The sequence below is a fragment of the Marmota marmota genome, unplaced genomic scaffold, assembly GCF_001458135.2.
Source record: "Marmota marmota marmota unplaced genomic scaffold, marMar, whole genome shotgun sequence".
Taxonomy (NCBI): Eukaryota; Metazoa; Chordata; class Mammalia; order Rodentia; family Sciuridae; genus Marmota; species Marmota marmota.
The window spans coordinates 1,365,921-1,393,470 of NW_026000005.1; the positions used below are offsets into that span (position 1 = coordinate 1,365,921).

Genomic DNA, 27,550 nt, shown 5'->3' on the forward strand with positions numbered 1-27,550 from the left:
ATACTAACAAAGAGAAAGAGAGGGAAAACTCAAATTACTAAACTTCTTGATGAAAAAGGAAATATCACAATGGACATTACTGAGATACAGAAGATAATTAGAAAATATTCTGAAAATTTATACTCCACTGGAGAATATTATGCTAAGGGGAGTGATAATAGTTGTATTTTGGGACTAAACAGAGGGGAGTGAGGCTCATAGTATGTATACATTCTATGTATGAGAAATGAATACCCTAGCTTGAGTGGTCATTCATCCAGGCCCCTTTCTATACTCTAGAGCAGTGTGTCTCAATATTGAGAACTCAGGAACTCAAAGAACATGCTGTGGACTCCCCAGTTGAGGAACCACCAAAGAAAGTCCATCTGCCATTCCACTGGCACCAATGAAATGAAACACAAACACAAGTGAAGGCATTGAAATTTGTCAGCTTAAATTAAATATTTCAAGATAATCACCAAAAACATGGAAATTATTTGAAGTACTAATGGATCTCTCTGAGACTACATTTGTAAACTCCCATGGATCTAGGAAGCACAATTGAGAACAACGCAATAGAAGAAGCTGACAAATGAGTCAGGCTGGGCAGGAGTGATGGCTGACTGTGCGGATGTGCTGCTACAAAAGCTGTGCAGTGCCAAAGACACTCTGTGCTCAGGAGAGTCCACCAAGAACAAATCAATTATACATTTCCAGGCTTGTGGTCCACTGTTTGTGGGAGGTAAAAAGAGGATAATGGATTCAAGGGGAAAAAGTCATAGAGTTGAATAGAAATGACCTTGGGAAGAGGAATGAAGAGATGGGGGATGTGTACACAGCAAAGCACCAGGAAATCAGAAAACGTCTCAGAGGTGGTGGGAATAAGAGAGCCAGGAAGACACGGGCATTCCAGAGTTTGATGTAAGAGTTGAGACCAGGACACTGTCATTGATGAAGTGAAGCTCTCAAGAAGCATCTCAGACCCTTCAGAATGATACAGCTCACAAACACACAGAGTTTGTGATACACTTCTTGTGGAATCACGGCACATATGAAATATATGCTGCTAGAAACATAAGTGAACAGCAGTTGCTTAGAGCCTATTTGAGTGGTCATTTGTCCAGACCCATTTCTACACTATAGAGCAGACAATTTGAAGCAACTTCTTAGACAATCTGAAGGATGCATCCATCCAATCTGGAAAACAGAATAAAGATCTTTTATGCTAAACACTTGTTTATGGATGAAATTGCTCTGATATTTTTCTGGTTTGCTCTAATTTTAAAAACATCATTTTAACATTTCTTAATGAAATTTGAATTTTTTTCTTATTCTGGCAAGGAGACAAAGTTTGCTCATGAGGCAGCTATTGAGGTAATATCCTTCCTTTTTTTTTCACGTATAAAAATGGTGTTTTTCTAACAGTCAAAACATCATACACATTGAGTTGTTTCTCCAGAGATGGAGATGAATTTGCCTTGAGGGGCCACATTCCAAAGTAGTAATGGGTCTCCTTTTGATGTCATACAGTGTAATGACATCATTAAGAGCCAGGCTGAAGTGGTAGAACATTACTCAGCACACACAAGCTTCTGGGTTTTATCCCCAGCACTGTGAACAGACTCCAGAGTCCACATTCTGGCTCCACCACTGCTCTGCACACTTTACAAGTTAATTTTCTAACCAAATCTCAGCATATCATAAAATGGGAACAATAATAATAACTACTTCATGAGGTTTTTGTGAAGATTAAATGAGTAATCCCTGGAAGCCCTTGGCATAGTGCATGGTATATAGTAAGTGTTCAATATATGTTAACCATCATTTTAATTATGTTTTTATTTATGTGTGCTTCTTACTAGTAAGATTTTTATTTATTTATAAAACCACTGGATGGAGAACATCATATTGAGATCCTAGTAGGAATAAACTAAATGATACCTGTTCTGATTTGGATCTTGGAACGTCCCCTGAAAAGCTCAGGTGTTACATAATGCAACATATTCAGAGGTGAAAAGATTGGGTTATGAGAGATGTAACCTCATCAGTGGATTAATCCATTTGATGGAGTAATAATTTGAATGGATTACTGGGTGGTGATGGTAGGCAGGTGGGGTGTAGCTAAAGGAAGTTAGGTCATTGGGGCATGACCATGAACTACATCTGTCCCTGGCCCTCACCTCCTTCTCTCCCCAGCGCCTGCCACAACTCTCTCCTTCTTGCTTCCTGGCTACCAAGAGCTGGCACCGTGCCCTGTCATGGTGCTTCTGCAATGGAGTCAGCTGAAAGTGGACTGAACCGCTGAAACAATGAGCTAAAATAAATCCTTCCTCTTCCAAATTGCTCTCGTCAGATATTTTAGTCACAGTAATAAAAAGCTGACCAATAATAACATACTCATAATAGGAAATAAAAAGTTACTTCTGATTTGCAGTATCTATATGAAATGCTAATCACTATAACCATTTCAGAAATGATGACAGTTCAAAACGTAAGATATTTTAATCTGAGACAAATAACAATGATCTATTTCCAAGGAACATGAATATTAGATTATATTTAAAGAACTGGGTTTTTAGAAAATTTCTCTTATTTTGTCCTAATTTTCTATGATGAAATTATTATTTTTATGTATGAAATAATTAATAATTGTATCAGATATGTTGATGAGATGGATAGCACAAATATTCAGTAATTAAATATAGAAATTCAGCATATGGCAAAAATTTATGTTTTATAAGGCTCAAGTCTTAGTATTTTGATTTTGCAGTAAATCCAACTATATAATCATGTATAGCCTGTTTTGAAAATCCAAATGGAAGTAAAAATGGAATGTTATGTTCTAGGATTTATATTCCTTTGGGCTAAATATTGTATTAATGACGAGGAAGATTGACATAATTGTTTTTATGCATCCTTAGGCATCACTCACTAAAACAAAGTAAACATATCTGAAAGCAAACATATGCTGTAATTATTGAAACCACATTGCCTATTCTCATACAAAAAATGTATTCTCAATCAATTTTTAAAAAAAAATTTTTTAGTTGTCAATGGACCTATTTTATTTTATTTATATGCGGTGCTGAGAATTGAAACCAGTGCCTTGCACATGCTAGGCAAGCACTCTACCACTGAACTATAACCCCAGCCCCCTCCATCAATTTTTATAGTCATCTTTTGCAATTTCTTCTATTGCTGATAATTATCTTCATAAGTTTGTTTAAAAGCCAACAAGGCAATAAATACAAATGATCATTTATTAAGAAAACTAGATATTTGTTGATAGGTGAATTATATGTGTTCATCTGTACGATACAACAGATCTTGGATCAATAGACATTTTAGCTTACTATCAATATGATTGAATTCTAACGCCAAATATTTTTGTTATTAATCTTTAAATTTTGGGATCAGAATGAGAATGCCATCTGAATTTTCTATTTAACAGTGATATTGGGATATCAATTTTCTTAAAACCACACCTATACTCTCTATCAGGTAATTCAGAATACTTCCTAAGTAACATTTAAAAAAAAGGCAAACTAAACTCCTAAAATCTATATTTTTTGGCTTCTTGAGGAGTTGTCCTCCAAGTCACAGATGAGTTGATTGGTTCAAGAGTGAAAACATGATTTTCTCAGGGAAGGAAAATGATCAAAGCCTGAAAAATCAGATTCCACAGAACCTTACCTACTGAGACGATCTGCAAAGATCTATTCACCAGTTACTAAATTGGTCAGATGTGAGCCTGGTGCGGGTGGTTGGCCACTCTACCAGCTATGTGCACAGCTTACCCAAGAGACAGAGAGACAGAGCCCAACAACATTACTAGCATTCCTGGATCCAGCCTACTTATTAACTGATTCTCCTACTTAGAAAAATAAATACATTCAGAGACATAATCCACATTTTTGTGGCTTCTCCAAACTTAATAAATATTAAAATCTTAAAATTGTATCTGTTTATGACTTGAGGGATAGAAAAAGAACTGCATCAGATAAACATCATTATTTAGCTACTTTAAAATGCATGCTGTTCTGGAATATGGTTTTTAAACAAATGAATTTTCAATTGCTAAAGATCAACTCTGACTCCCCAATATCAACTTTTAGCATCTCTCCAGACCCCAAATGTCAAGATAAGACTTTTATTTTAGATAGTTAAGTATCATAAATAAAAGTCTTAATTTTTTTTAACTGTCTACCTAGAGTCTCAGGTTTGACATCTATAATGAAATGTCAACTAATGATTATGCAGTCATACTATCTCTTCTGCCAGGCAAGAAGATTAAATGTTTCAAACCATTTATTTCCAAATACTTTTGAAATAAACAACATGAAGTGATTATCAAGTTCAGTCTCAAATGATTTTTTTCCTATCTCCATTATTTAATATATGTCTGGATTAACTACCATTATTACCTTCACCTGTCATCACTTAGATTATCTCTCACAATCACACAGCGATCATAACTGATTCAGAAAGAATACCAGGGAATGCATTTTCTTACTTTAGCATACAAAGTTTCAGTGTGACAGTGTTCACAAGGTGACTGATGTCATCTTCTATATTCTGTTATCTTCTTTAGAGCACATATTCTACCAAAATAGTTGAACCCTGGCTTAAGAATTCAGAACTACTGAAAAGTCTGAAAAAATAGCTAGGACCTAGGCTGTCTGTATTTTTTAAAAATATGTTAGTATTTTTGGTGTTTTGGCCAAACAAAAATATACATCCACACTGCTAACCATCTCCTCTGCTAGCATTAGGGTTAAGCAATGTTCATTCATTTGCCAAATATTTGTGGAATCCTACCATGTGCCTGACTTTTTAATGTTTTCCAAGGATGCAAACAGACATATGACACTGCAGCTTGTACAATGCAGGCTGATACCATAAATGTGTTCCCATAACATTTGGTAGAGTTTTCCTGGGCATTGACCATTTCTGAGCTCTTTGCAAAGACCTCTGAACTGAATCATTCCTATCTTCCTTCTAAGGCTTCCTACTCCCAAACCTCATGCAGTGAACTGGCCTCACCAGTGCTACAGGAGGGAGAGATTCCAGAGAATGCAGATTCCCAGGTCCATTATAGCAAATTTTGATTCAATGTGTTTGGAGTGAAAAATGGGGAACCACTCTTTCTCCAGAAACTCCTCACTTGATTCTGATATTCAGTCAAGCACCATCTACTTATTGTTTTTCTAAAGGGCACCACAGTTGGATAGGAGGAATAACTTCAAATGTACTAAAACACAATAGATTATTGACAACAACTAGATGAATATTTCAAAATAGGTAGTAGAGAGGATTTTGTATGTTCCTAACACAAAGAAATGATAAATGTCTGAAGTGATGGCTATGCCAGTTACCCTGATCTGACCACTATACATTGTATACATGTATTGAAATGCCACAGTGCGCCCCATAAATATGTATGATCACTGTATGATTTTTAAAAGTATACTTTGGTAACTTTAGCAACATTGACCTAGACTTCTAAAGGAAAAGGATTGTGTCTTAAATCTCTTTTTATATGTTATGCCTGGCATGTCAACTGACACAAGTTAAACTTCAATGAATATTATTGAACAAAAATGCAAAAATATGCTCTGGGGTTGTGGCTCAGTGGTGGAGCACTTGCTTGGCATGTGTGAAGCACTGGGTTGGATCCTCAGTACCACATAAAAATAAATAAATAAAATAAAGGTATTGTGCCCATCTACAACTAAGAATTTAAAAATGCAAAAAAAAAATCCCTATTATGAAAAAGAAAGGGAGGGAGGGAAGGAGGGAAAGAAGGAAGGAATATGGTACCAATTCATGGGTAAGATATTATGGCATTTGAAAGCCTGTAAGTTCCCACAATATCTTTACTTACACGCTTAACAGAAGGCCTGAAAATTTCCCCCTTTACAGTTATTTCAAGTTGAGGCATTCTCTCTATAAAGTTCTGGTGAAAGAATACCAGTTAGGACACTCCCCTGCCAAAACATTTATCAATGTTTTTTTTTTTTTTACCCCACAAGAGAAGACAAAAAGGAACCTCCCTTCTGCAGCAAACCTGGCATTCCACACTCTGGATACTGCCCACCTGCCCATCCTCTTTTTTCCCCAGCCCCTTCTTCCTGACTCTTGGTGCAACCTTGCAAAGCCACCTTCTGCTCTCCTAGTGCTCCATACTGGCTAGGTCCTGGCGCTATGATTTGTGCTTTTCCTTTTGCTCAAGCTATGCAAATAACCTTTTGCAAAGACTTTCCTGATTCTTTCCTATACCTATCTTTTCCCTATATTTTTATGAGCTTCTGTATATTTATTGGATTCACTTATTGAAAAGCCCATCTCCTGAAGTCTGAAATTTACTTTTCAATGTTTAGTTCTTTCCACTCCCAATTTTAATAAAAGGATGCATAAACATATTTACATATTTTGAAAGAGAATGAGAAAGAAAAATATAGAACAATTTTAACAATTAGTAAATCTAGATGAAGGATTTCTGACTTTCCCCAGATCTTACTTTCTTCATTTATATTTAAATACTGTTGACTTTTGCTAAAATAAATAAATAACTCTACGTCTGTCATTGGCTAGCATTACCTCTGCTAAGAAGCCACATGGTCCCACTGGAGAAACCCATCTTAGAAGGAAGTTTCCACTTCCCACTTACATCTTAACTTGTGAGTCACTGTCTCTGTCCCTTGGGAGTTAAGCATTCTGTCCACATCTCAAGTCTCAATACCCTTCCTGGGACCCTCATTCCCATATCAATTTTACAGTATATAAATACCTCTCTTCACTGTGCCATCTTCAAACCAAAGAAAGTGGCAGTTGGGTTATACAAAATACCAAAAAGAAAAATTAGACACTGCCTTGGGTGCCAAGAAAATACTTCATTCTATTTTCAAAGTCTAAGGGGAAAAAAATCAATTTTTGTCCTTAGTTTTTTTAAAACCAGAAGACAACATTCTCAGATATGAAAAAGTCCATTCTCGGGTTGAAGAGGCCTGGGGACGCCACCAAATAAAACACTTAGATTAATCGACAGTAGCAGTAATAACATTTTTTTAAGCTAGTTGTTTAACAGAACAAATGCAATATCCAACTTACAGTGTAAGCAGACTTCATGTTGACAGTGAGATATGGAGCTTTTACAATGAGCAACCCGTGAAAAATGACTTGCCTCGGGATTCAGTCAAGGCCAGCTTAATTTAAGTTTTCCTCTCCCACTTGGTTAGTCATTAAACTCAAGAAAGTATTTTGGAATGGGATCTAAGAAAAAGACATTCTGGTCAATATAATAAAGCTGGTTATTTAAAGAGATGCTGAAGGACTGCTTTCCCTTTTGGTTCCAAAAGGATAGGAAACCAAGAATGTTCTATGATCCTGGGAGAATGCACTCTGTCTTTTTAAGTGTGGCTTCGAAATTGCTGATTTTAAGTAGAGCATATTTTATGGTCATTACACCATCTCAACTGCCATGCAGAGCACAAAAAGGATTACGGACTTTCTCTTCAGTGGAGCATTAAATGATCCCCTGAATAGCAATTTACTAAAAGAGAAAATATATGTGGTATGACCTGCATATGTTTTCCTGACAGGAGAGTCTACCTGTAACACAAACAGGTAGCGTCTCCAGCTTGCAGAAATGATCTCAGTTTTATTGCTAAACTGGAAATGATTCATTTAGACTAACGAAGAACAAAAATTTTGAGAATAGCATATAGTTAAATTCAATTATTTCTGTCAGTCTTTTGCACATAACATCAAGAATTTGTTTTAGCGTTTGCTGTTCTTTTTAACTAGAGAACTCCACCCTTTCATTGCTGCCTTTCCAAAACCTGGTAGCCTTCAGGTCCCAATTCCAATTCAGCCTCCTCTAATATGAAACTTTCCCTATCCATCCCCATCAAAAGCAATTTGTCTTTCTTGTGAACCCTTTTTTCTCTTTCTAACTTTCTCATTTGGATGTTGCACTGCCCTTGATAGTACAATTAAGTGAGCAAATTTTAATTCCTGCAGATTATAAACTAGACGAGAGCAAGGACTATCTTGATCATTTTGTGCTTCCAAGAGGGAAGTTACTGTAAAAAATTAGGCAGCAAAAAATAAAAGAAAAATTCGTGTTCTAAAATTCATATTTTGAGAAGATAAGTCATTATTTTTTTCAGATAATGAATCCATAAAAGCAAATTTTATTAAACAAAAAAAGTCCAATTTCTACTCAATTATAAGTACCCAAAGACCATGTCCTTCTTTTTTTGGTCCAAGTTCAGAGTATTATGTTTTGTCAGTGTTAATCATCATCTGGTAATTCAAAAATATAATTGTGTCTGCCAAGCCATTGTTATATTATAAGATAAAAGTGCCTTTTAATACCAACACTTAATACAAATCCAAATACTTAATATGTATCCCAAATATTTCTATTGAAGTATCTCCCTCTAGACTCCAGGAATAGGAATCAGTAAAATATATTCATAGTCGGCACTACAGATAAGAAAAGCACCTTCATATTTTAAAAGAACACTCAGTTCCATAACCTTATTTCATATATGCAGAGCATTTATGATGAGGGGGAAACATTCTTTCTAAAGACCCATCAAATCCAAGCCCTCACTGTTGCACACTTAGTGCAACACTTGCTCACCACTGTGTCAGTAATTCCATTTTAACTACACAATATTTATTTGATATTGAAAAGCTTTTAGCAATGTTCAAGTAGCTACTTAGAAACTATTATATATTTTATTTTCCTTCTATCTTCTTGACTTTACACCATACCTCATATCAAAAGTAAAATGGGTACTCTATAGTAGGAGATTCTAATAATTAATATTGACTTTAAAAGTTGAAGTAATCTAGTTCAAATACATCATATAGTGCTTAGTCTATTTCAGACTGATGGGAAGAGCATTTAAATGGGTAAGATACGAGAATATTATTTCATGTTTATCAGCAATAAAGACTTTCTTGTTATTACTATCACTTAGAATCTGAAGAGTTCTTTAGAAAGCATTTCCTTGTGTCAAATACAAGTATTTTGTTCTCCCACTCAATATATGGTCTCAGGAGTATTACAGCAAAAATCTGAAAGCATAATTTTCTTTTATTTGACCATTGCCATTTATATCAGATGTGGTACTCCCACACATCTCAGAGTGCCACATGACCTGTCTGGACCCATCCAAAACACCACTGCCCAGGGGACCTAAGGCCCTGGACATCAGCATCCACCATGCTGGGCCAGACTTCACATGAGAAAATAAGGAAACCTCACAATTGACAGTGATATTGCAGTACTTTCCATGGAATTAATACGCTTCTAGAAAGATGAGGCTTCAGTGCTCAGCTGGGACCAGGAAGCCACTGGATGCAGCATGGTGGAAAGATCATAACAAACTAGATTTGAGTCCAAGTTGATCCTGTAACTAGATAGAAACAAGTCCCTTAATCTCCCCAAGATTCAACTCACTCACCATAAAATAGGTATCCATACCACACTGATCCTTATTATGTATGCAAAATGAGAATGTATATGAAAGCAGTCTCTAAAGTAAATGTGAGTTGAACGCTACACGTGTGTGTAATGTCAATTACTCTAACCTAGTTGATGTTCTGGTCGTTTATTTTAAAAATTCAGGGCTATGGCCCAGTTATGAGTGCAAAGCTTGTACATTGTCCTGGCTTCAGTGTTTCCTAATGGCCACTAGAGTGAGCCATAAATGTTGATAAGTAAGCCATGAACATGTGGTGTGACCGTAGGAATGGGAGGAAAACCCTGAGAGTCACCATAAATCCTTTTCACATGCTGGCCAATACTAACAACTCTATTAGCTGATTTTTTTTTAATTTAAGGATTTTATTTCTTTGAAAATATTCATGCAAACCAAGGACCAGAAAGCCTTTAGGGTCAAGGGAGGTAGAACATGAGAACAGGTTCTGTCAGCAAAAGACTATAGGATGGGAAAGGGCTTGCTTTCCTACTCATATTTAATAAAGAATAATTTTGTGAACAATTTCTTGACAATTTGAAATAATGGCTCTCTAATGGTGGAATCTGTGGCATCAGAAACTGCCTAGATGAGAAGGGTATGGATAGGTGAGCATAAGAAGATTCCTTGTCACCCCAAGTTGTACCAGCAGATGGTTTGTCACTAACTATGGGATCTCACACAACCAAAAAAATGAGTCTCAGTTTTCTCATGTAGAAATGGGCATGAGTGATCTTCCCCTCATACTGTGGTGAGTCTGAAATGGCATGATATATATAAGATGAATATCATGGCGCCCGGTGGCAATTTAGTGTTCTATAAAAGTTAGTAACAATGAGCATCATCATGATTACTAATTGCAACCAAAATGTAAGATGATTATAAAATAACAGGGCAAATACTTTAGAAGTTACACACTTCCTTTTATAGGCATTTTATGCCTTTAATTCATCCTCCATGTATCAAACCTACCTCTGTAAACCACAAGTAATTTGGATTTCCACATGCTATATTCAGGCACAATGACTTTTGACTTCAAAACATTTTTCTGATGAAAGAGAAATGAGCACACCACCACTTAATTCTGGCTGTAAAAACCTCATTGCACACATCTGTTTGGAGGAATCATTACCCCACCCTATTCATATGGGCTGCCCCTAATCCAAATTGGCACACAACACAAAGGGCAGACTAGATTTCTGGTTGGCTTCCAGTTTGAAATAAAGCTGCAGTGAACAGGCTGCAGAAAGCCCAAAGGCCAAGTCCTGAGTAGAAATGGCCTCTACCCGAAAACACCCTCAGCCCTCATGTCATTAAGAATTCTTCTGTCATGCTTTAACTTTCAGGGGTTCCTGTGCTAAAACCAAGTTAGCAAATATCAAAGGGTTCTGCTTTCCATAGAAAACATCAGCAATATAACCAGTTACAGAGACAAAATTTATCTAACAAACTGACTTGTAAAATTCTGAAATTGTGTGGAATCAGTAGGTTTGGATTAAAAAGAAATAAGGATTTGGGTTGTTTGTTGTTTGGTCTTTTTTCAGGCCAGAAGCCTTTAAAGGACCAAAAAAAAAAAAAAAATCCATTCATAATGGAAATGCCAGAACAACTTTCACCTTTTAAGGCTACAACTTAGTTCCCTTAGAATTAAATGTAAATGCAATCAGATATTTTCTTCTCAATTACTGCAAAACAACTGTTATTCAAAATATTTCTTTTGTGCAATAAAAGATGGTATTTTAAAATAGACTTCAAATGCATCCCCAAACCTCTACAACATTATTTTTCATAAATGCATTTTAAATTTTTTTCTTTTGCATTTGCATATAAATGACTCTTCCAGGTCTCTCTGTGAAATGAAGGAAATAATGTAATTAGAAATAATCTACAGGTGCATGGTTAGATTCTAAATAATGTTTTCTGTTATTGGAGAGAGTTGTCTGTACCTGTACCCTTGGATTTGTTTAGATTTTCATTACCTTTTCCTCAGAGTTCTGGGCTCTTTTGTGTGACGGAAAAAACAGAGTCCTAGGGGCTTATCAAAAATTCTATTGTGTGTTTTACTGGGGAACTTGAACTCTACCACGTTTGATTAAAAAACAAAAACAACAATAACAAAGAGAATAACCCATTCTTTCAGACTTGATGAAAGCTAGAACATTGGGAAGTTTTTGTATCAAATAGGAGAGTAAATAAATAAGAGTATTAAACTAACATCTGTTCCCAGGATCAAGCCAGAGTAGAAGAAGCAGTCTGCCCCTTCTGACAGTGGACCTCTCTTCCCTCCCAGAAACTAACTTTCATACCACTTACTCCCACATTCTTGCATTTCAAGGTTGACTTAAAATTCCACTTTCTTCATGAAACCTTCCCAGCAAAATAATATCTCTTTTCCCCTGAACTTGCCTGTGGTATTTTCACTATCAGCAGCTTTCATCAGGGGACTTAATTAATCCATCTACTGCCTTGATGTTGTGATTTCACTGTTATTTAATTGCTTCATGGGCCTACCAGGGTCATTTTGTCCTCTATACATTATACATTATAAATTTCTAGAGGCCAAAAGTGCCTCTTGCATTTCTTTCATATTTCTCCCAGTGGCAAGCACAGAGCAGGCAAGAGACTGGGGAATCTAACACCTGATGGAACAGAGCCATACTATTCTACGGTGACATGCATCCTACAAATCCTATGAGATCCAAGGCCACCATATTGAGAAATTATTGAGTGGTCCTTCTCAGTCAGCTGAGAAGTGACTCACACCATCCTTACAACTCTCCTCGCTGGGAGGGACCTTATAGTCCAGCTGAAGATCAAAGGGCATGTAGCAGTACAAAGGCCACACAGGCCCCTGAATCCAGAGATCCAGCTCCCAGCTGTATGAACAGGCAAATAACTTGTACATCAAGGAGCCACCTCATTTGTAAAGTTGGGATTAAAAATACTCATAGGTAATAACCATTCAACACTCACAATGTGTTCTAAATGCCTTAACTGTTTCAACTCATTGAATCCTCACACCTACCCTTAAGGTAGGCACAATTATTAGCCCCATTTTATAGATGTGGAAACTGAGGCAGAGCCAGATTAAGTAACTTTCCTCAGTATTAAACAACCAAGTGACAACACTGGAACTCACATCCAGGCAGGCAGAGCAGATGTGCTTGACTAAGGAGGTGAGTTGTCACTCACAGAATTTATCTCATGTGGTTATTCTAGGGACAAATTAATAATTTAAAATGCTTAAATAAACTTAATATTTGAAATTAAATATTAAATTTTAAAACTTGGCTGATGTATAGCAAGCACTCAATAAATGGCCATGTATTATATTTATACATGGCATGATATAGGCTCTAAAACTCTTAAAACTAATTAAGACAAAAATTACCCAGATAATAACTTAATGTATGCCAACACAACCTCAGCCCAGAAGAAAGCTTATGGTCTTATGAGAAATATATACATATGTTTTTAAAAATTAAGCAAACCAATATGATGAAGAAGAGCCTTAGAGCTACAGGTGCCAAGGGCAAATTCCCTTGCTCTGCCCATAGAGCCTTATCTTGTAGGGGTCTAAAGAGTGGCCCTTTAGTAGGTATCTAGGTGCCTAGATATAAATATTTTATATGACACTTGAAGCACATTATACAGGTCACGCTTGAGTAAGTACCACATTTGTGTGACACTGTACAGAATGTAAGGAGTTTGTGTTGAGAAGCCCAGAGGAGGCACAGTGGAGAAAGAGAGGCCTACGGTGAGCCCAGAGCTCAGGGAAGGCTTCACACAGACTGACTTAGCATTCTGCAAAGAGGGCATCAATAATTTACTTGGAAATTTATCCTCCAGCTCACTTAAAAGAAGAATAATGACACAAATCAGAAAAGCTAATAGTATTAATAATTTATCTGTCCCTCCATGTTCTCTTAGGAGCCCAAATGTTCTATACATTAATAATTAAGTCTTCTTAAAACCCTCAGAACCATTGTGTACAAGAAGAGCAAGGGATGTGAACACCATTTAGATCATCACTATTGCATTTCTTTACCTACATTCTTTTTTTTTTTTTTTGCCTGTTTCTTTTGTACACACACAAACACACACACACACAGAAATTAACTTATTTTTTGTTACTACACAGAGATTTTTTTTTTACTTCACAGAGATTGTGTAATAGATACATGTATTCATTCATTCAATCCACAAATATTTACTGAACATATTCAAGCATAGGATTAGGCCCCAGGAATAGAAATGTGTTCAGTCTAATGAAGATGATGAAAATGAAATATATGTGGATCTTTCATGAAACAGATACTATAGTAGAGGTAGACTGCCTGCAATTTACAGAAGGTACTCAGAGGAGAACATGGCCAATAGCATAAGTGGAGAATATTCCAGAAAGACTTCAGAGAGAAATAATTTTCTCACTGTCAAATCTAATGGCAGATTCATCATAAACACTGCTGTGTATGTACTTGTGTCTTGAAATTCTATGCTGTTTAGTACTCTGTCTTGAAATTTTCTTTTCCCCAAACTTTTGTGATATGTTCCTAAATATTTTTTAATCTAATTTCCATGGTTCCTTTCTCATTCTATCAAAGACACCTAACTTCAAGACCTTTAATTTGGTCGCTTTGTGGAGGATGATTTTTCTGGTTTAGGTCAGAGCTTCTTATTCTTCATTGTTCATTGGAATTACTACAAAAAACTTTTAAAATATACAGGTATTCCAGCCTTCCATTGGAATACTTGAAATATGTGAGAACTGGGTTGCTTTTTAAGCATTCAGGTTGAGGCCCACTTAAGTAAACCTTTCCTTCTCTAACTGCTCCTTGTGGAGATGCTTAATTTCCATGCCATTTCCTCTCATTGATTTCCTGAAACAGTCCATCAGAATGAGAACACCAGAATGGGAAGTCACCATCCCAGAATTGCCAACCCAGGATACCAGGGGATAGATGCTGCTGTGACCATTTGCAATCTCGAGGCTGATAAGCTCTATGTTTCCTTACATTCCTTCTGTGCCTGGGTACTTGAGTGAGTCTCTCTGATCATCATCTGTCTGCTTTATATCTTACTTTTACTGTATCCTCTTCTTCCAAACTTCACAATTGTATCTTATGGAAATCCAGGTTCCTAGTAAACAAACTATTCTCCAGCTTGGACTCTACCTCTTCATTGGAGGCTGATCATCTATGCAGCCTCTCATTGCTTCCATCCCAACACAAGCTCCTTGGTGGGCATCATCCTCTAGTTCCAGTCATATGTTTTAGAACAGTTTACTTTTGCTAGAGCCAGTTCTTCTCTTCATAGTTGTTCATTAAACAACTACCACTTTGGTGTCCAGCACCATGACTCACTGTAAACTACTCCAGCAAATGGAATCAGGGACCCACGATATGCTAACACACACGATGTCCTGATTCAAAATGGCACCCCTTGGGTCATTGTATAATATATCATTGGAATGTCTTCTTTCTTAATTACACATTTAAAGGTTTGGAGTAACTTTTGACTATTCCCTTATTCTCCATATAAAATAGATTCTGAAATATCTTCTTTATATTAACTCAGCAAAAGTTTTGTTCTATTTATAAAAACATACTGTGCTAACTGCTATAACAAAAAACTGTTAAATTTGATCATTTTTACTCTCTCAGAGTCCTACTCTAAGTCACAGTGTCTATTAATAGCTTCTATTGCATCTCTTAACTCCAGAAATGTTCCAAGCAAATCTACCCTGCAAAATGTTATAAAGGTAACCTTCATGAAACTATTTTATCAAAGAGGTAAAATGGGTTCTGCTTTAAGAACCCATTCTAAACCACAAATCTAACTGTGCAGATCAGTGAGTCCTGCTTTCTAGCCCAGCCCTCATCATTAATACCATGTTAACCTTATCTTCTGATATTTCTGACAGAACTCTTCATGTATCTGTGTGTGTCTTGCTAATATCTATCTCAGATTTGCTAACCATGTCCTCTAATCTAGAATGTCATTCTGATTCCCAATCCTTACAGCTCACTTCCTTTGAGATCCAAATAACTATTCTTCTTTCTTGAGATAATGACTCTTGTATGAACCATCTGTTAGCACTTTGTACGCATTCTTGCACATGTTATCTCTTAATACTTAGATTTTGAATATTAATAATAACTTCTTAAATCAGAGTGGCAATGACTCAGAGTGGCATAAACTATTGTGGGACTTATTCATAAGCCACCTTTAAACCCATTTAATTGTGAATATGTTTGCCTCACAAAGTTGGTTTAAGGATGAAATACCTAAGGCATCTAATATGACTAGCACATAGTAGATGATCAATAAATAGAACTATCATGCTTTTGTAAGTTTTTCAACTTCAATTTGCACAAAGAACTTAAGTCTTGGATTCTGAATGAGAGAGTAAAAAGGTTCAACTTTAAAAGACTTTGTTATAGCCACTGGCACAGTACATTTGTATAATGAAAATACACTTTTGCTGAGTTAATGAGTTATAAAGAAAATAATTAAGAATCAGTTTGCACACAAACTCTGAGCTATGTACACAGAAGATGTCTCATAGCTATATATTCAATCCACAAGGTGAAAATTCTAGTAAATATGACAAAATATTATTTGCAATTTTAGCTAGTTTTTATTTTTGGTAGAAAGATAAACCTGACTCATAAAAAGAATCTCTCATGATGACTAATGAATGGGAATTTGAGGGTTGAAAATGCTATTTGGTATCCCTATATTTAATTAACCTTTTATGCAGACTAGTTGTATAAGTCTCAGTTAATAATTTATAATTCCTAATCTTGATTAATTATCCAATACTTTTCCAGGTGGGTGGCTTGGTCCTGGAAAGCAGGCTTAACCAAAGATTTAAATATATCCCCTAATGATACATGTAGTATACAGACGATGGTTCAAAATATTAAATAATAATAAAAATAGGACACTCAAGTTATTAAAGAACATATTTTTTCAATAACATTGTGTTCCCTTTCCATTTATTATTTAGAACATAGGCCATCATCTACAACATAAATGAAAACCAATCAGATGTGAAATATATATAAATGAATTAAGCAATATCATAAAATTTCAGTTTCTCTAAATACAGAAAGAACATCCTTGCTTATTCCTCTCAAGTAACAAAGTACACGATCTTTAACGATCTGTTAACCAACACACATTAACAGAATCCTTCCAGTTATTTTTAGAATCTGAATTGTATTTGCTCCCATGTTATCATTATTAAGCAAAATAACCATAAAAACTCCACTGAGCAATATTTAATAGATGAACAATGAACAACAAATTAATTATATATAAAATTATTAATGAAATGTGCAGTAATGTTTCCAGAATTTGGAACTAGACAGTTCACCATTTAATTACAGTGTTCTACTGTCAGCCTTTCAAACTGGATTACTACAAGGTTTTTTTTTTCTATTGTTCAAAATGCTTTAATAATTTATTTGTTCTAAAGAAATTATTTTTTAAGTAAATTTAATTGCAATAATTACCAAACACATCTTTATTCACATGCATATTTTTTTAAAAAAAATTAATTACACTAGGAGAAATATTTTTACTCCTCCTATGACAATGTCTAATAATATTGCTTTATAAATGCCTTCAAAAAAATTGCTATTGGAAATAGTTTGGTCTGGTTGTTTTGATTTTTTGTTCCTGAAAGTAATCTTATTTCACAAGTTTCCTTTTCAGACCCTGCATACATTATCTTATTGATAAGTCTCTCCCAAATTAGAATATATATATATATATATATATATATATATATATATATATATATATAAATGTATATTTATATATATATATATATGTGTATATATATATTTATATGTATATACATGTATATATTTTTTCCCCTATAAGATTTTGACTTTAGTCTCTAAAGCTACCAAATTGGCCAGATGGAAACCACCAACCACTTAAAATGTGCCTAGTTCAAATCATGATGCACTACTGGTTTTGATGATTTAGTACAAAATATGATTAAAATACCTCATAAATAATTTTTATGATGATTACATTCTAAATGACAATTTTATATATACAGGAGTAAATTAAGCATATTATTAATTTTTTTCACTTATTTCTTTTTACATTTCTTTTTGAGTGGTTTTGGGCATTTATGGCTTTCAAGGAATTGGTTCATTTCATCTCAGTTGTTCAATCTGTGCCTACAGAGCTGTTCATGGCATTTTTTAATTGTGATTTTAATGACTGTGGTGTTTATGGAGACACCTGTCTTTCATATCTATATTATCTATATTGGCAAATTTCATTTTCTCCTTTTTTCTTTCTCAGTTTAGCTCGAGATTTATCATTTTTATTAACCTTTTCAAAGAATCAGCTTTTGGTTTTATTGATTTTTTTCTCTATTGTTTTTCTGCTTTCAATTCCACTGATTTCTACTTTTATCATTATTGTTTCTTTCATTCTGCTTGCTTTGTTTTTAAGTTGCTCTTACTTTTCTAGTCTTTTCAGCTGAGATCATTAATTTGAGATATTTATTCTTTTCTAGCATAAGCATTTAATGCTCTAAAATTTATACATGACAATTAAAACATTTTAAGTTACAAATATGGTCAGCCCATATAGTTTGCATTATATATTTCTATTTAGCACTGCTCTAGAAAGTGTAATACTCAGCAAGGTGTTTTCTTTCTGAGACATTAATAAAAATTTAATCCCCTACAGGACCACTGAACCAAAGAACCTCAGGCATTCCAAGAGCAGTCGGCAGCCTTGGGTGGTATGGGTTTTTCTAGTTCCAATTACAGAAAAACTTGGATGCATTTTGATTTGGCTGTTCAAGTGAAAAATGTGTTCTTTGACCTTGAACTTCAGAGTCTGTGGCTCTTCAGAGATCCATGTCTAGCTGACTGTCATTAGGCATAGCCATCTATATAATGAGTTATGGAACTGAGAAGTGGGACTGCTGGCTCCCCTTCTCTGACCTCTTACTGCCCTGGTTGACTCAGCATGTGACACTTGTTCTGGGGAAGGCCCCCTTACTAGTCACCTGACCTGAAAGCTGTGCTTTTGGTTTCCTCAGCCTGCCAGGCACTTCCACCACTGCATCTCACTGAGTAGCAGAAAGGGGGGGGGGCAGAGAATACACCCTCAGTGCTGGGGCCACAGTTCCTCTAGACAGAGGTTTAGGCACCTCCTGTTTCTCAGAGGTTTAGGCACAGGCCTGGCTGCCTCTACTTTCACCACTGCATGGGGGGATGGCCTTGGCTGGGGAAAACACGCTGGACATACTGAAAACAAAAAACAGAAGCAGGGGATTTCCCCTTCCTCTTTTAAGCTTGGAGGTCCTTTTTCCTGCTCCTTGGACCTGAAGGTGAGTTTTCTGGGGCTCTTTCTGTCCACATCCGACATATCACCAAGATATAAATCTGCTTTTGTAGTCAATCTAGGAAATATTGGAGGATGGGGGAAGGTGGGGAAATGTGGGCTTAATAGTATGTGGAATTCTGCTCTCTTGCCCTAATCTGCCTGGGGGCCAGTACTCATCAGCATCCAGGCCATATGCACACCACACCAGGGGTCTTATTCCCAGCAGTGGAGACAGTCTGGAGAGTGTTCATTCCATCTTGCCTAGAACTGGAATCAGTAGAGAAGACAAAAAGTCTAATTTCACTCAAGTATCTGAATTTCTAGGATGTGAGAGGAAAAAGCTAGTAGATACAGATAAGTTGGAGGACAGACTAACCATGGAATCACAAGTTTTCCTTAGTCTCCTAAAGAATAATAATAAGATGAACTTGTCATGAGAATGATATAGCCATGTCATTTGAAAATCCCTTGAGTTTTATGCATTTATACCTTATTAAATATCAAAGGCAAAGTCTATAGTTTAGAAAAGATACATTCTAACTAAGGCCAAGGAGGCAAGAGACATAGTGAACCCAGCAGTACTGAACCATATCCTCAACCCTTTTATATAATTTATTGAGAGGCAGGATCTCACTGAGTTGCTTAGGGCCTAGCTAAATTGCTAAGGCTGACTTTGAACTTGCGATCCTCCTACCTCGGCTTCCTGAGCCACTATGATAAAAGGAAAACACTACTGCACCCAGCCCATGAGTTCTACTTTCCATGAAAAATTTTTGGTTGTAGATTTAACCTTAAAGAACAACTTATCTTCTAAATAAACAACAGCTTGGAGGCTATAAGCCTATGATCTCAAAATGCTAGCTGTGATCCTGGCCTTGGAGCCAGATTTCAGATAGTAATATATTTAGTGGCAAATAACAGAAAGCCCAAGCAGCACTGGATTAAGCACCTAAGAGTTTAAGGCATGGGGCTCACCATAATATTCTACAGTATAGAAGAAGCATATATGAGCAGTTTATAAGTTTATTCCTTTTATTGGATATTGTTTATTTCCAGTTAGGTTATTTTATTAAAAACATATGAAGCCAAGCACAGTGGTACGTGCTTAAAATCCCAGTGACTTGGGAAGCTGAGGCGGGAGGTCCAACTTAGCAAGGCCCTAAGCAACTCAGTAAAGCCATATCTCAAAATAAAAAATATAAAGGTCTGGGGATGTGGCTCAATTGTTGAGTATCCCTGTGTTTGATTCCTAGTACCAAAGGGGAAAAAGAAGTGTAAAGATGCTCAATGTGGCAGCAAAAGCATTACTCTCACTATATCCTGAGCAGTGCTTTTATTTCTAGGAACAAATTCTAGGAGTGAGGTTTCTGGGTCCCAGGATGTAAGCATTTTGCATTTTAATGCTTTCTAGTTTCCAAATGGCTATGTCAATCTGAAGTCTCCCCGATGGTACAGGAGAATGCCCCTTTCTTTACATTCTTACTGCCATTAGATGCAATCAATATTTTAAATTTTAAATTAAGCAAGAGGCAAATAATATAGGGAAATAATCTTTTTCAATTACTTTCCTTGGGCTCCTATTGATATTGAGCACATTTTTACATGTTTATTGATGATTTGCCTCTCTTCTGTGAATTGTCTATTTTGGGTTTTTTGTGTGTGTGTGTCTTTTTTTTAAATCAATTTGAAGGATTTTAACCTTGAGTGTCATGTATATTGCAAATATTTATATCTCTTTCCATTTTTTTCTTTAAATTGGTCTATGGAATACACATATTCATCTTTAGGACAGCTCAGATACCACTTTCTCCATCAAGCTTTCTCTGATTTTCTCTGACAGAATCAGTTATTCCTTCCATGACATACCTATAAGATTTTATGCATATCCCTATAAATAAAATTATAGAATCTTAACTACAATGCTTTTCCTTCTGATCAATAAACTATATCAGAATGCATATAGTTCCCTCATTCTTCAAAAAGTAAATCATTCACAAATTTTAGAATTTTCATTTACTTATTTTAGTTCTAACACAACAACTCTTATTTTAGAGGAACTCAGTGTCATTTCTCAACTGTCTCCCCATGAGAATTCTTGTTTTCTTATGCCTGTGCCTTTTTTTCCCCCTAGTACTGGGGATTGAACAAAAGGCCTTGCACCTGCTAGGCCAGTGCTCTACCACTGAGCACATCCTCCGTTTCTGCTTGTGTCTTTTCTTTCATAAATGCTACCTTCAAAATCCTAGAGGATGGCACCATTGCTGTTACCTCTCATCTTGTTTTCTCCTGGGATAATGAACCTAGTTGCCTAAGCAGCAGTCTTTATTTGTTCAGTTTGGACAGGGCTCAGTGGAGAAGGCTTGTCTCTATTCCACACAGGTAAGCTGAGAAGCTCAATTGGGGCTGGAGTATCTGCTTTCAAGATGATTTACTACGTGGTTGGCAGGGATACGGACTTCCATTCTCAGTGGGAATAGAGCCAAATAATTTAAAGTTATCTTTGCTATAATCTTCCTATGAATTGGATCTCTCTAAAATTACCCAATGGTTTGTCAGTATCTGCTACACCTCAGCCGTGCTCCGTTTCTAGCAGAAATGTAGAGGATGACTCTTTCCCTTACTGACTCTGTGTCACCTGGTGTTGCTCAGCTACAGAGAAATATGGTGTGCCTCCAGTTCCCCATAGGCCCTTCTGTGTCCCTTCTCTTAAAAATTACGTAAAAGCCTTCCCTGTCTTGGCAAATAAAATACAGCACAGATGATGCTATGCCTAGAGAGCCTATAATTTTGTTACCATAATTTGTTCCTGATAGGCAGGAACTCAGATACATCCATTTTCCATGAAGTGTTTATATGAGTTGATTTATTAGAGGAGCAGAAATTCTAAAAAAAAGAAAATATTATAGATATAGAAAAGAGTAATCAGTTGTGGCTGGGCAGTCAAGATTGGGCTCCTGGACATCAGGGTCAAGTATGGATCAAAATATTTGCTCTTCTTACTGGTGAGGATGGACTAAAGGATGGGGTTGTGTTGGCTTTCTACTTTTCCCCCTAAAATCTAGCCCTTGGGACCTGCCTGTGAGAGAACTGGATCTGAGGCACAGCTGTCCTCAATGGGATTGTGGCCTATGTCTACCAGGTAGGGACATCTGGCCAGGTCAGCAGAAGAAGAGAGGAGAATCTAGAGCCCATAGGTGGACAGAGGCTTCACAGAGCCCTTGAGGCTGGCTGCTCCATGGTGGCCACTTCATCCCCAAGTCTCACCAGCCCCGAGACACTTTCTCCTCACTTCTGCAAGGAAAAAAAAATGAAGAGAAAAGATAGGTGCAAGCTTCCCTAACACTTCTGAGAGAGTATAATTCCTGATCTTCTGGGCCTTATCAGACAGCAGGGAAAGAGAGGAAATGGATCTCCTCTATGAAATCAATACTTAGGGTAAAACACTGCTATGACACAGTCCTCTTATGACATCACAACATACATGCTATAAAACTGTCTCTAATATTCAAATATTTATAACTCAAGTTATATAACTTTAAAATATGTTCTTGATAGAGATTATCCAAAAAGTGAAAAGCAACCTATAAAATGCCAGAAATATTTGCAAATCACATATCTGATAAGGGATTAATATCCAGAATATATAAAGAACTCCTACAACTCAACAATAAAAAAAAATCAAACCAACAACTTAATCTCAAAATAGGCAAAGAACATGAATAGTACCAAAGATGATATAAAATTGACAAGTAAGCATATGAAAAGTTGTTGATATCCTTCTTCATTATAGAATTACAAATCAAAACCACAATGAGATACTACTTTATAGGCAATAGAATGGCTACAATTTAAAAATAGAAACAAATAGAAAATAACGAACTTTGGTGGGATATGGAAAATTGGAATGTTTGTATATTGCTGGTGGAAATGTAAAATGATATAGCTGCTGTGGACAGATAAACAGACGTTTTGTAAATGTACTACATGTTGAGCATCCGAAATCAGAAATGCAGCAATGACATGAACCCATAGTGGAAAATTCCACATCTGCCTCATGTGATAGGTCAAAGTCAAAATGCAGACACAACAAAAATCCTGTCTAAAATTGCCTGTAGGCTATGTGTAATAAGGTACAACTAACACACATGAATTTCACAGTTAGAATCAGATTCTATGGTCAAGATATCTCATTAAGCATACACAAATATTCCAAAAAAAAAAAGACCCTTGAAATCAAAACATTTCAAGGGATACTCAATCATTGCAATATATTATCATTCATTATCTACTTATTCATTGTTATTATTCATTATTCAAAAAGAAATGAAGTTCTGATATATGCTACAATATGGGCAAATCTCGAAAATGTTTTAAGCTAAGTAAAACAGCTAAGCCACACACAAGAAGACAAAAGTTATACGATTCCATTTATATGAGGTGCCCAGAAAAGACAAATTCATAGAAAAAGTCCATCACAGGTTATAAGCAGAGGTCACAATGGGGAGTTGCTGCTTAATGGATACAGATTTTCTGTTAAAGGTGAAGAAAAATTTTGGAAAAGGATAGTAGCGATGGATGCACACACAGTGAATGTAATTAAGGTTACTGACCTATACACCACCGAAATGTTAAAGTGGTAAATCTTATGTTACATATGTTTTAGCACAATAAAAAATATTTTTGAAATGCATTCTGAGTAAATACTTCAGCTTAACAGCAAGAAAGTTCACAGTCTCTTAGTCAAAGCAAGTTTCAATAAAATGTTTAGCTTTACTACTAATACATTCTATTTATAGTACATTTGCTTCTAGCTCAGGAAACAGAAAGAGGACAAAAATAAGTGTTCATTGAGTCAGAGATTTAGTGAGAACCAGGAAACTAATGGGTTTATGAGAGTCAAATCAGAGGTGAATTTTTTTAGTGTTTATACTCTGAAGGCTCATTCTTCAATGAAAGCTGATGTCACATGTCTACAAATACAAGAGCCAGTGTCCAGGAGCTTTCTTTGGCTCATATTGTGCTAATTCCTTTGGACACTAACAATGTAGCTGGAAGACAGACACCGGGCGGAACATTCTCAGTGACATTCTCTTGGTGCCTTTTTTTCTTCCTCCCACCATTTTGTGCCCACCTGAAGGTGCAATGTTCATGGTGGCCCCAGGCAGCTCTTCACCTGACTGACATCTACTCCTGTTCTGTTTCCTGATTGCCTTCTTTCTCATTAGAAATTATTTCAGTATGATTTGGGAATCCAGATGCCTTTTGGAAGTCAAAAGTTTTTTCCACATGACTGTTTTCACCACTGAAAATAAGGAAGACCTTTTCCTCTGGATACTCCACTGGGATTGTTAAGCACATTACAGAAAGCAAAATAAGATCTCTGGGGTATAGACATTACCAACATTAGAAACACTCATAAAAATTCTGTTTCCTGAATTTTTCCCTTCCGTCTGAATTAGTAGGGTTTGAGATCACTTTCAATGGAGGGCAGAAAATAGCTTTTCTATTAAATTAAGCATCCAAATTACTTTGATATATTCATTATTGACATAATAATTATGCCACTTTTCGTTTCGAAAGCAGCATATGCTTCTATATATCAGTGCATTTCTCTTTCCACATTTTCCTTTTAGATGTGTGAAGGTAATTGTTATTATCCTAACTTTTCAAATATAGACCCTAACACCAGAGAGGATCAGTGCTGTGCTCAAATCAGAGAAGCTTCAGCACAGACTCTCACACCCCCTATACCAAATACCCCTTACAAAGCATTCTTTATAATTAGAACAAATCACAGGGCCCTGTGCATAGGGATAAGGCTGGAATGAACAGTAAATATTAAATATTATTGGCTTCTTAAACTAATATCAACCCTATTCTTTGAAATCTCCATATTAAAAACCAACTTGGATCCAAGAAATTTCTGCTATAGGTTAAGTTTGTACCGACCCCAACAGCAAAATAACTAATACATTGATTGAAATTGTGGTCTATTCACTTGCTAGCTGAAATTCATAATTTTTTATTTTAATAAAGTTGGCATATCTGAAATAGACTTCAGATTCCTTGATAACTTCCTTCCTTTTCTTACTTTCTTTTTCTTAAATACCAGTAATTTTAGAACCAATTCTGTTTGGAAGATAATTCTACTATTTACAATTTCCTGGGGTTGTGGCAGATGAGTGGAAAAGAGATGAACATTAAGAGGTTATGGCTACAGGTCTACATGAAGCCAAAAGACCATTCTGAGGTCTTGTTTTTTTTTTGTTTTTTTTTTTTTTTTAGACACATATGCAGGGAGGGAGAATGGCTCCCAAGGCACATTATGAGACGATCCACAATAAATATGAAATTCTGCTATGTCTTCCCTCTTTGTTTTATACATAATAATCCTGAAGTCCAGAGAACTTAAGTAGTTGGTATACAGTCCAAGGACAGCCATAAAGACAATAAGACATTTAGAATCTAGATCTACAAGCTCCTTCTAAGGAGGGTGGATCCTGTTAAATAAAAAATGCCTTCTGAGCTGAGCAAATAGTCATAGGAGCTGAAGACAACTGTACTGCTCCACCTGAGAAAGCATCCCCCGCTGAAGTTGCCTTGATAGGAACAGAGATGAGGGGGGGGGAAGAGAGGCATCCTGAGAGACCCAAACTGCTGTGAGCTCCCCACCACTCACAATTCATCAGTGAAACAGAAAATGCTGCTTAGTATGAATTATTAGTGGAAACTGGGGAAGGAAGGTAGTTTCAAGTCCCGATTAACTTCAGTCACCATTGGCAGGTGAATACAAAGGTTCACTTTCTCTGAGGACTATGAGAAAGCAAACTTTGTGGAATGGGCAGGAATAACAAGGAAGTATTGGGCTTCCGTAGTTAGTAGAATTAGGTATTCAAGACAAGTTTATGCAGTTTTTTCCTATAACAGGAACACCTTGCATTGTTAATAAAATACACTAGCTTGTAGCATAATTAGAGCTAAATATAGGCATTTGATTCCCAGTTCAATGCTCCTTCAGATTGTAATTTCATTTTCCAATAGACACAAGCCTTCCTGATAACTCCAGCTCCTAGATAAGGATTGCTACCTTGAAAGACAATTCAGAACCCAGAGACCTGAGCAAGGAGCTGTCAAATGGGAGAATAAATTCTGGATCTAATGTCTCCTTCTTCAATAATAATTCTTTCTTTAATGTCTCAGTCTGATTTACCTGGCTACTTTTACTACTGTCTGTATATCTGATGTAGATTATATCTGCCTCTGAATCTAGAAAGCAAGTATGAATTTCAATCTGGATGTTCAAAGAAGCCAGTAATGTTAAATACCAAAACTTTAGACCATCTTAGTAATTGTAGGACTGTGAATCTCCATCACTCTCTTTGATCTTAGAAAAGAAATTTGCTCCATTTTCAGAAAGGGACACCATGGGGCTCATGCTCTGCATGTTCCTGACTTGAAATTTTTAAGGATTTTTTTTCTGTCAATTTGTGTTTCATAAGTGAAGTCCCATGGGACAGCAGAGCATATGCTAGGAATTGGAGCCTCAAACACTTGAAGTTCCACCTCCAGGGGATGGGAACTCTCTGTTGTCCTGTCTGCCCCCTCATCCCTTCTCAGTGGGGTCAGGTCCACACAAGTATATTAACTGAGCTTTGGGTGAGGTTGAGCATCCCTGAGGGTCTGCACTCACAAAACCTTGCACCTGAAAAAATCAGATATTAAGCAGCAAATAAAAAGAACTATGACAGATCAAGAAAGATATTTGATGCTTTTTTGAGCAAAGGACCCCATATTTTTATTTTACACTCAACCCCACAAATTATGGTATGGCCTTGACCTTTCCTGTCCCTTACTTGGAAATCTCTAATCAATGTTAACTTTGGATCCTTTACTAAATAACTACAACCTATATGGAACAAGTCTGATTTTACTAAAATACTCTTTGGCTTCAAGAATTCTAAATACTAAGCACAAAATCAGATATTTTTGATAGTTCAACAGGGGCATAAGGCCTCCAAATTAGTCTTATTAGAAGCTATAATTAATAGCAGGAAGTTTGGATCTGTCATTGACTTGAAAAGTATGAAGCAAAGAATGCAAGACTTGGAATTTTTTTTTCACTGAGGCAAAGTGTAAAAAACGTTATTTATTCACAGTTTTTTTAAGAATATTATCACTCAATATCTCCTATCACATCAAGGAATATATTTTTTTTTAATTTTGTTACTTCTCTCATGTGCTGATGTTTACCCACAGTGACAGTAGTAGATTTACCCATTATTTATCTGGTACCATAGTAAAGTGACCATAACCAGTGACAGCAAAGGATTCAAAGATGAAGAGTAAGAAAGAGCTTTTTCTTTCTTTTTAATTTGCATCTGCTTTACATCTTAGGCTCTTACCTTGAGTTTGGCCAAAAGAAGTTCATGATCATGAAGAAGTTTTTTGGTTTCATCCTGACTGCTCCCAATCTCTAGAAGATTGGGCTGTGATTCAGCCAATTGAAGTTGTACCCATTTGCCACACTAAAAATAAAAATGGAATAAAATGCACTTTTAGTTCCCCTTGCTTCTTCCTCTTTACTCTTCTCCTTTTCTATTTTTATTTTTTTAATTTCCAGTTATAATATGAAATCTCTTTCTATAGAGATAGGCCTTGCTTAAGTTGAAATGTAGCAAGCAGGTCTAATATAAATGCATGCTTTGTCATGT

At 36.1% G+C, this 27,550-nt stretch overlaps 1 protein-coding gene across 7 annotated transcripts in view; it reads right to left on the reverse strand.

Annotated features, from left to right (window-relative positions):
• Positions 1-27,550, reverse strand: part of Ccdc141 (coiled-coil domain containing 141) — a 184,560-nt gene that overhangs the window by 153,924 nt on the left and 3,086 nt on the right. For all 7 annotated transcript variants that reach the window (XM_048808096.1, XM_048808095.1, XM_048808097.1 and 4 more), the window contains one exon: positions 27,242-27,364. In XM_048808096.1, coding sequence (XP_048664053.1) covers positions 27,242-27,364 — 123 coding nt within the window. The remainder of the gene's footprint in view (positions 1-27,241; positions 27,365-27,550) is intronic.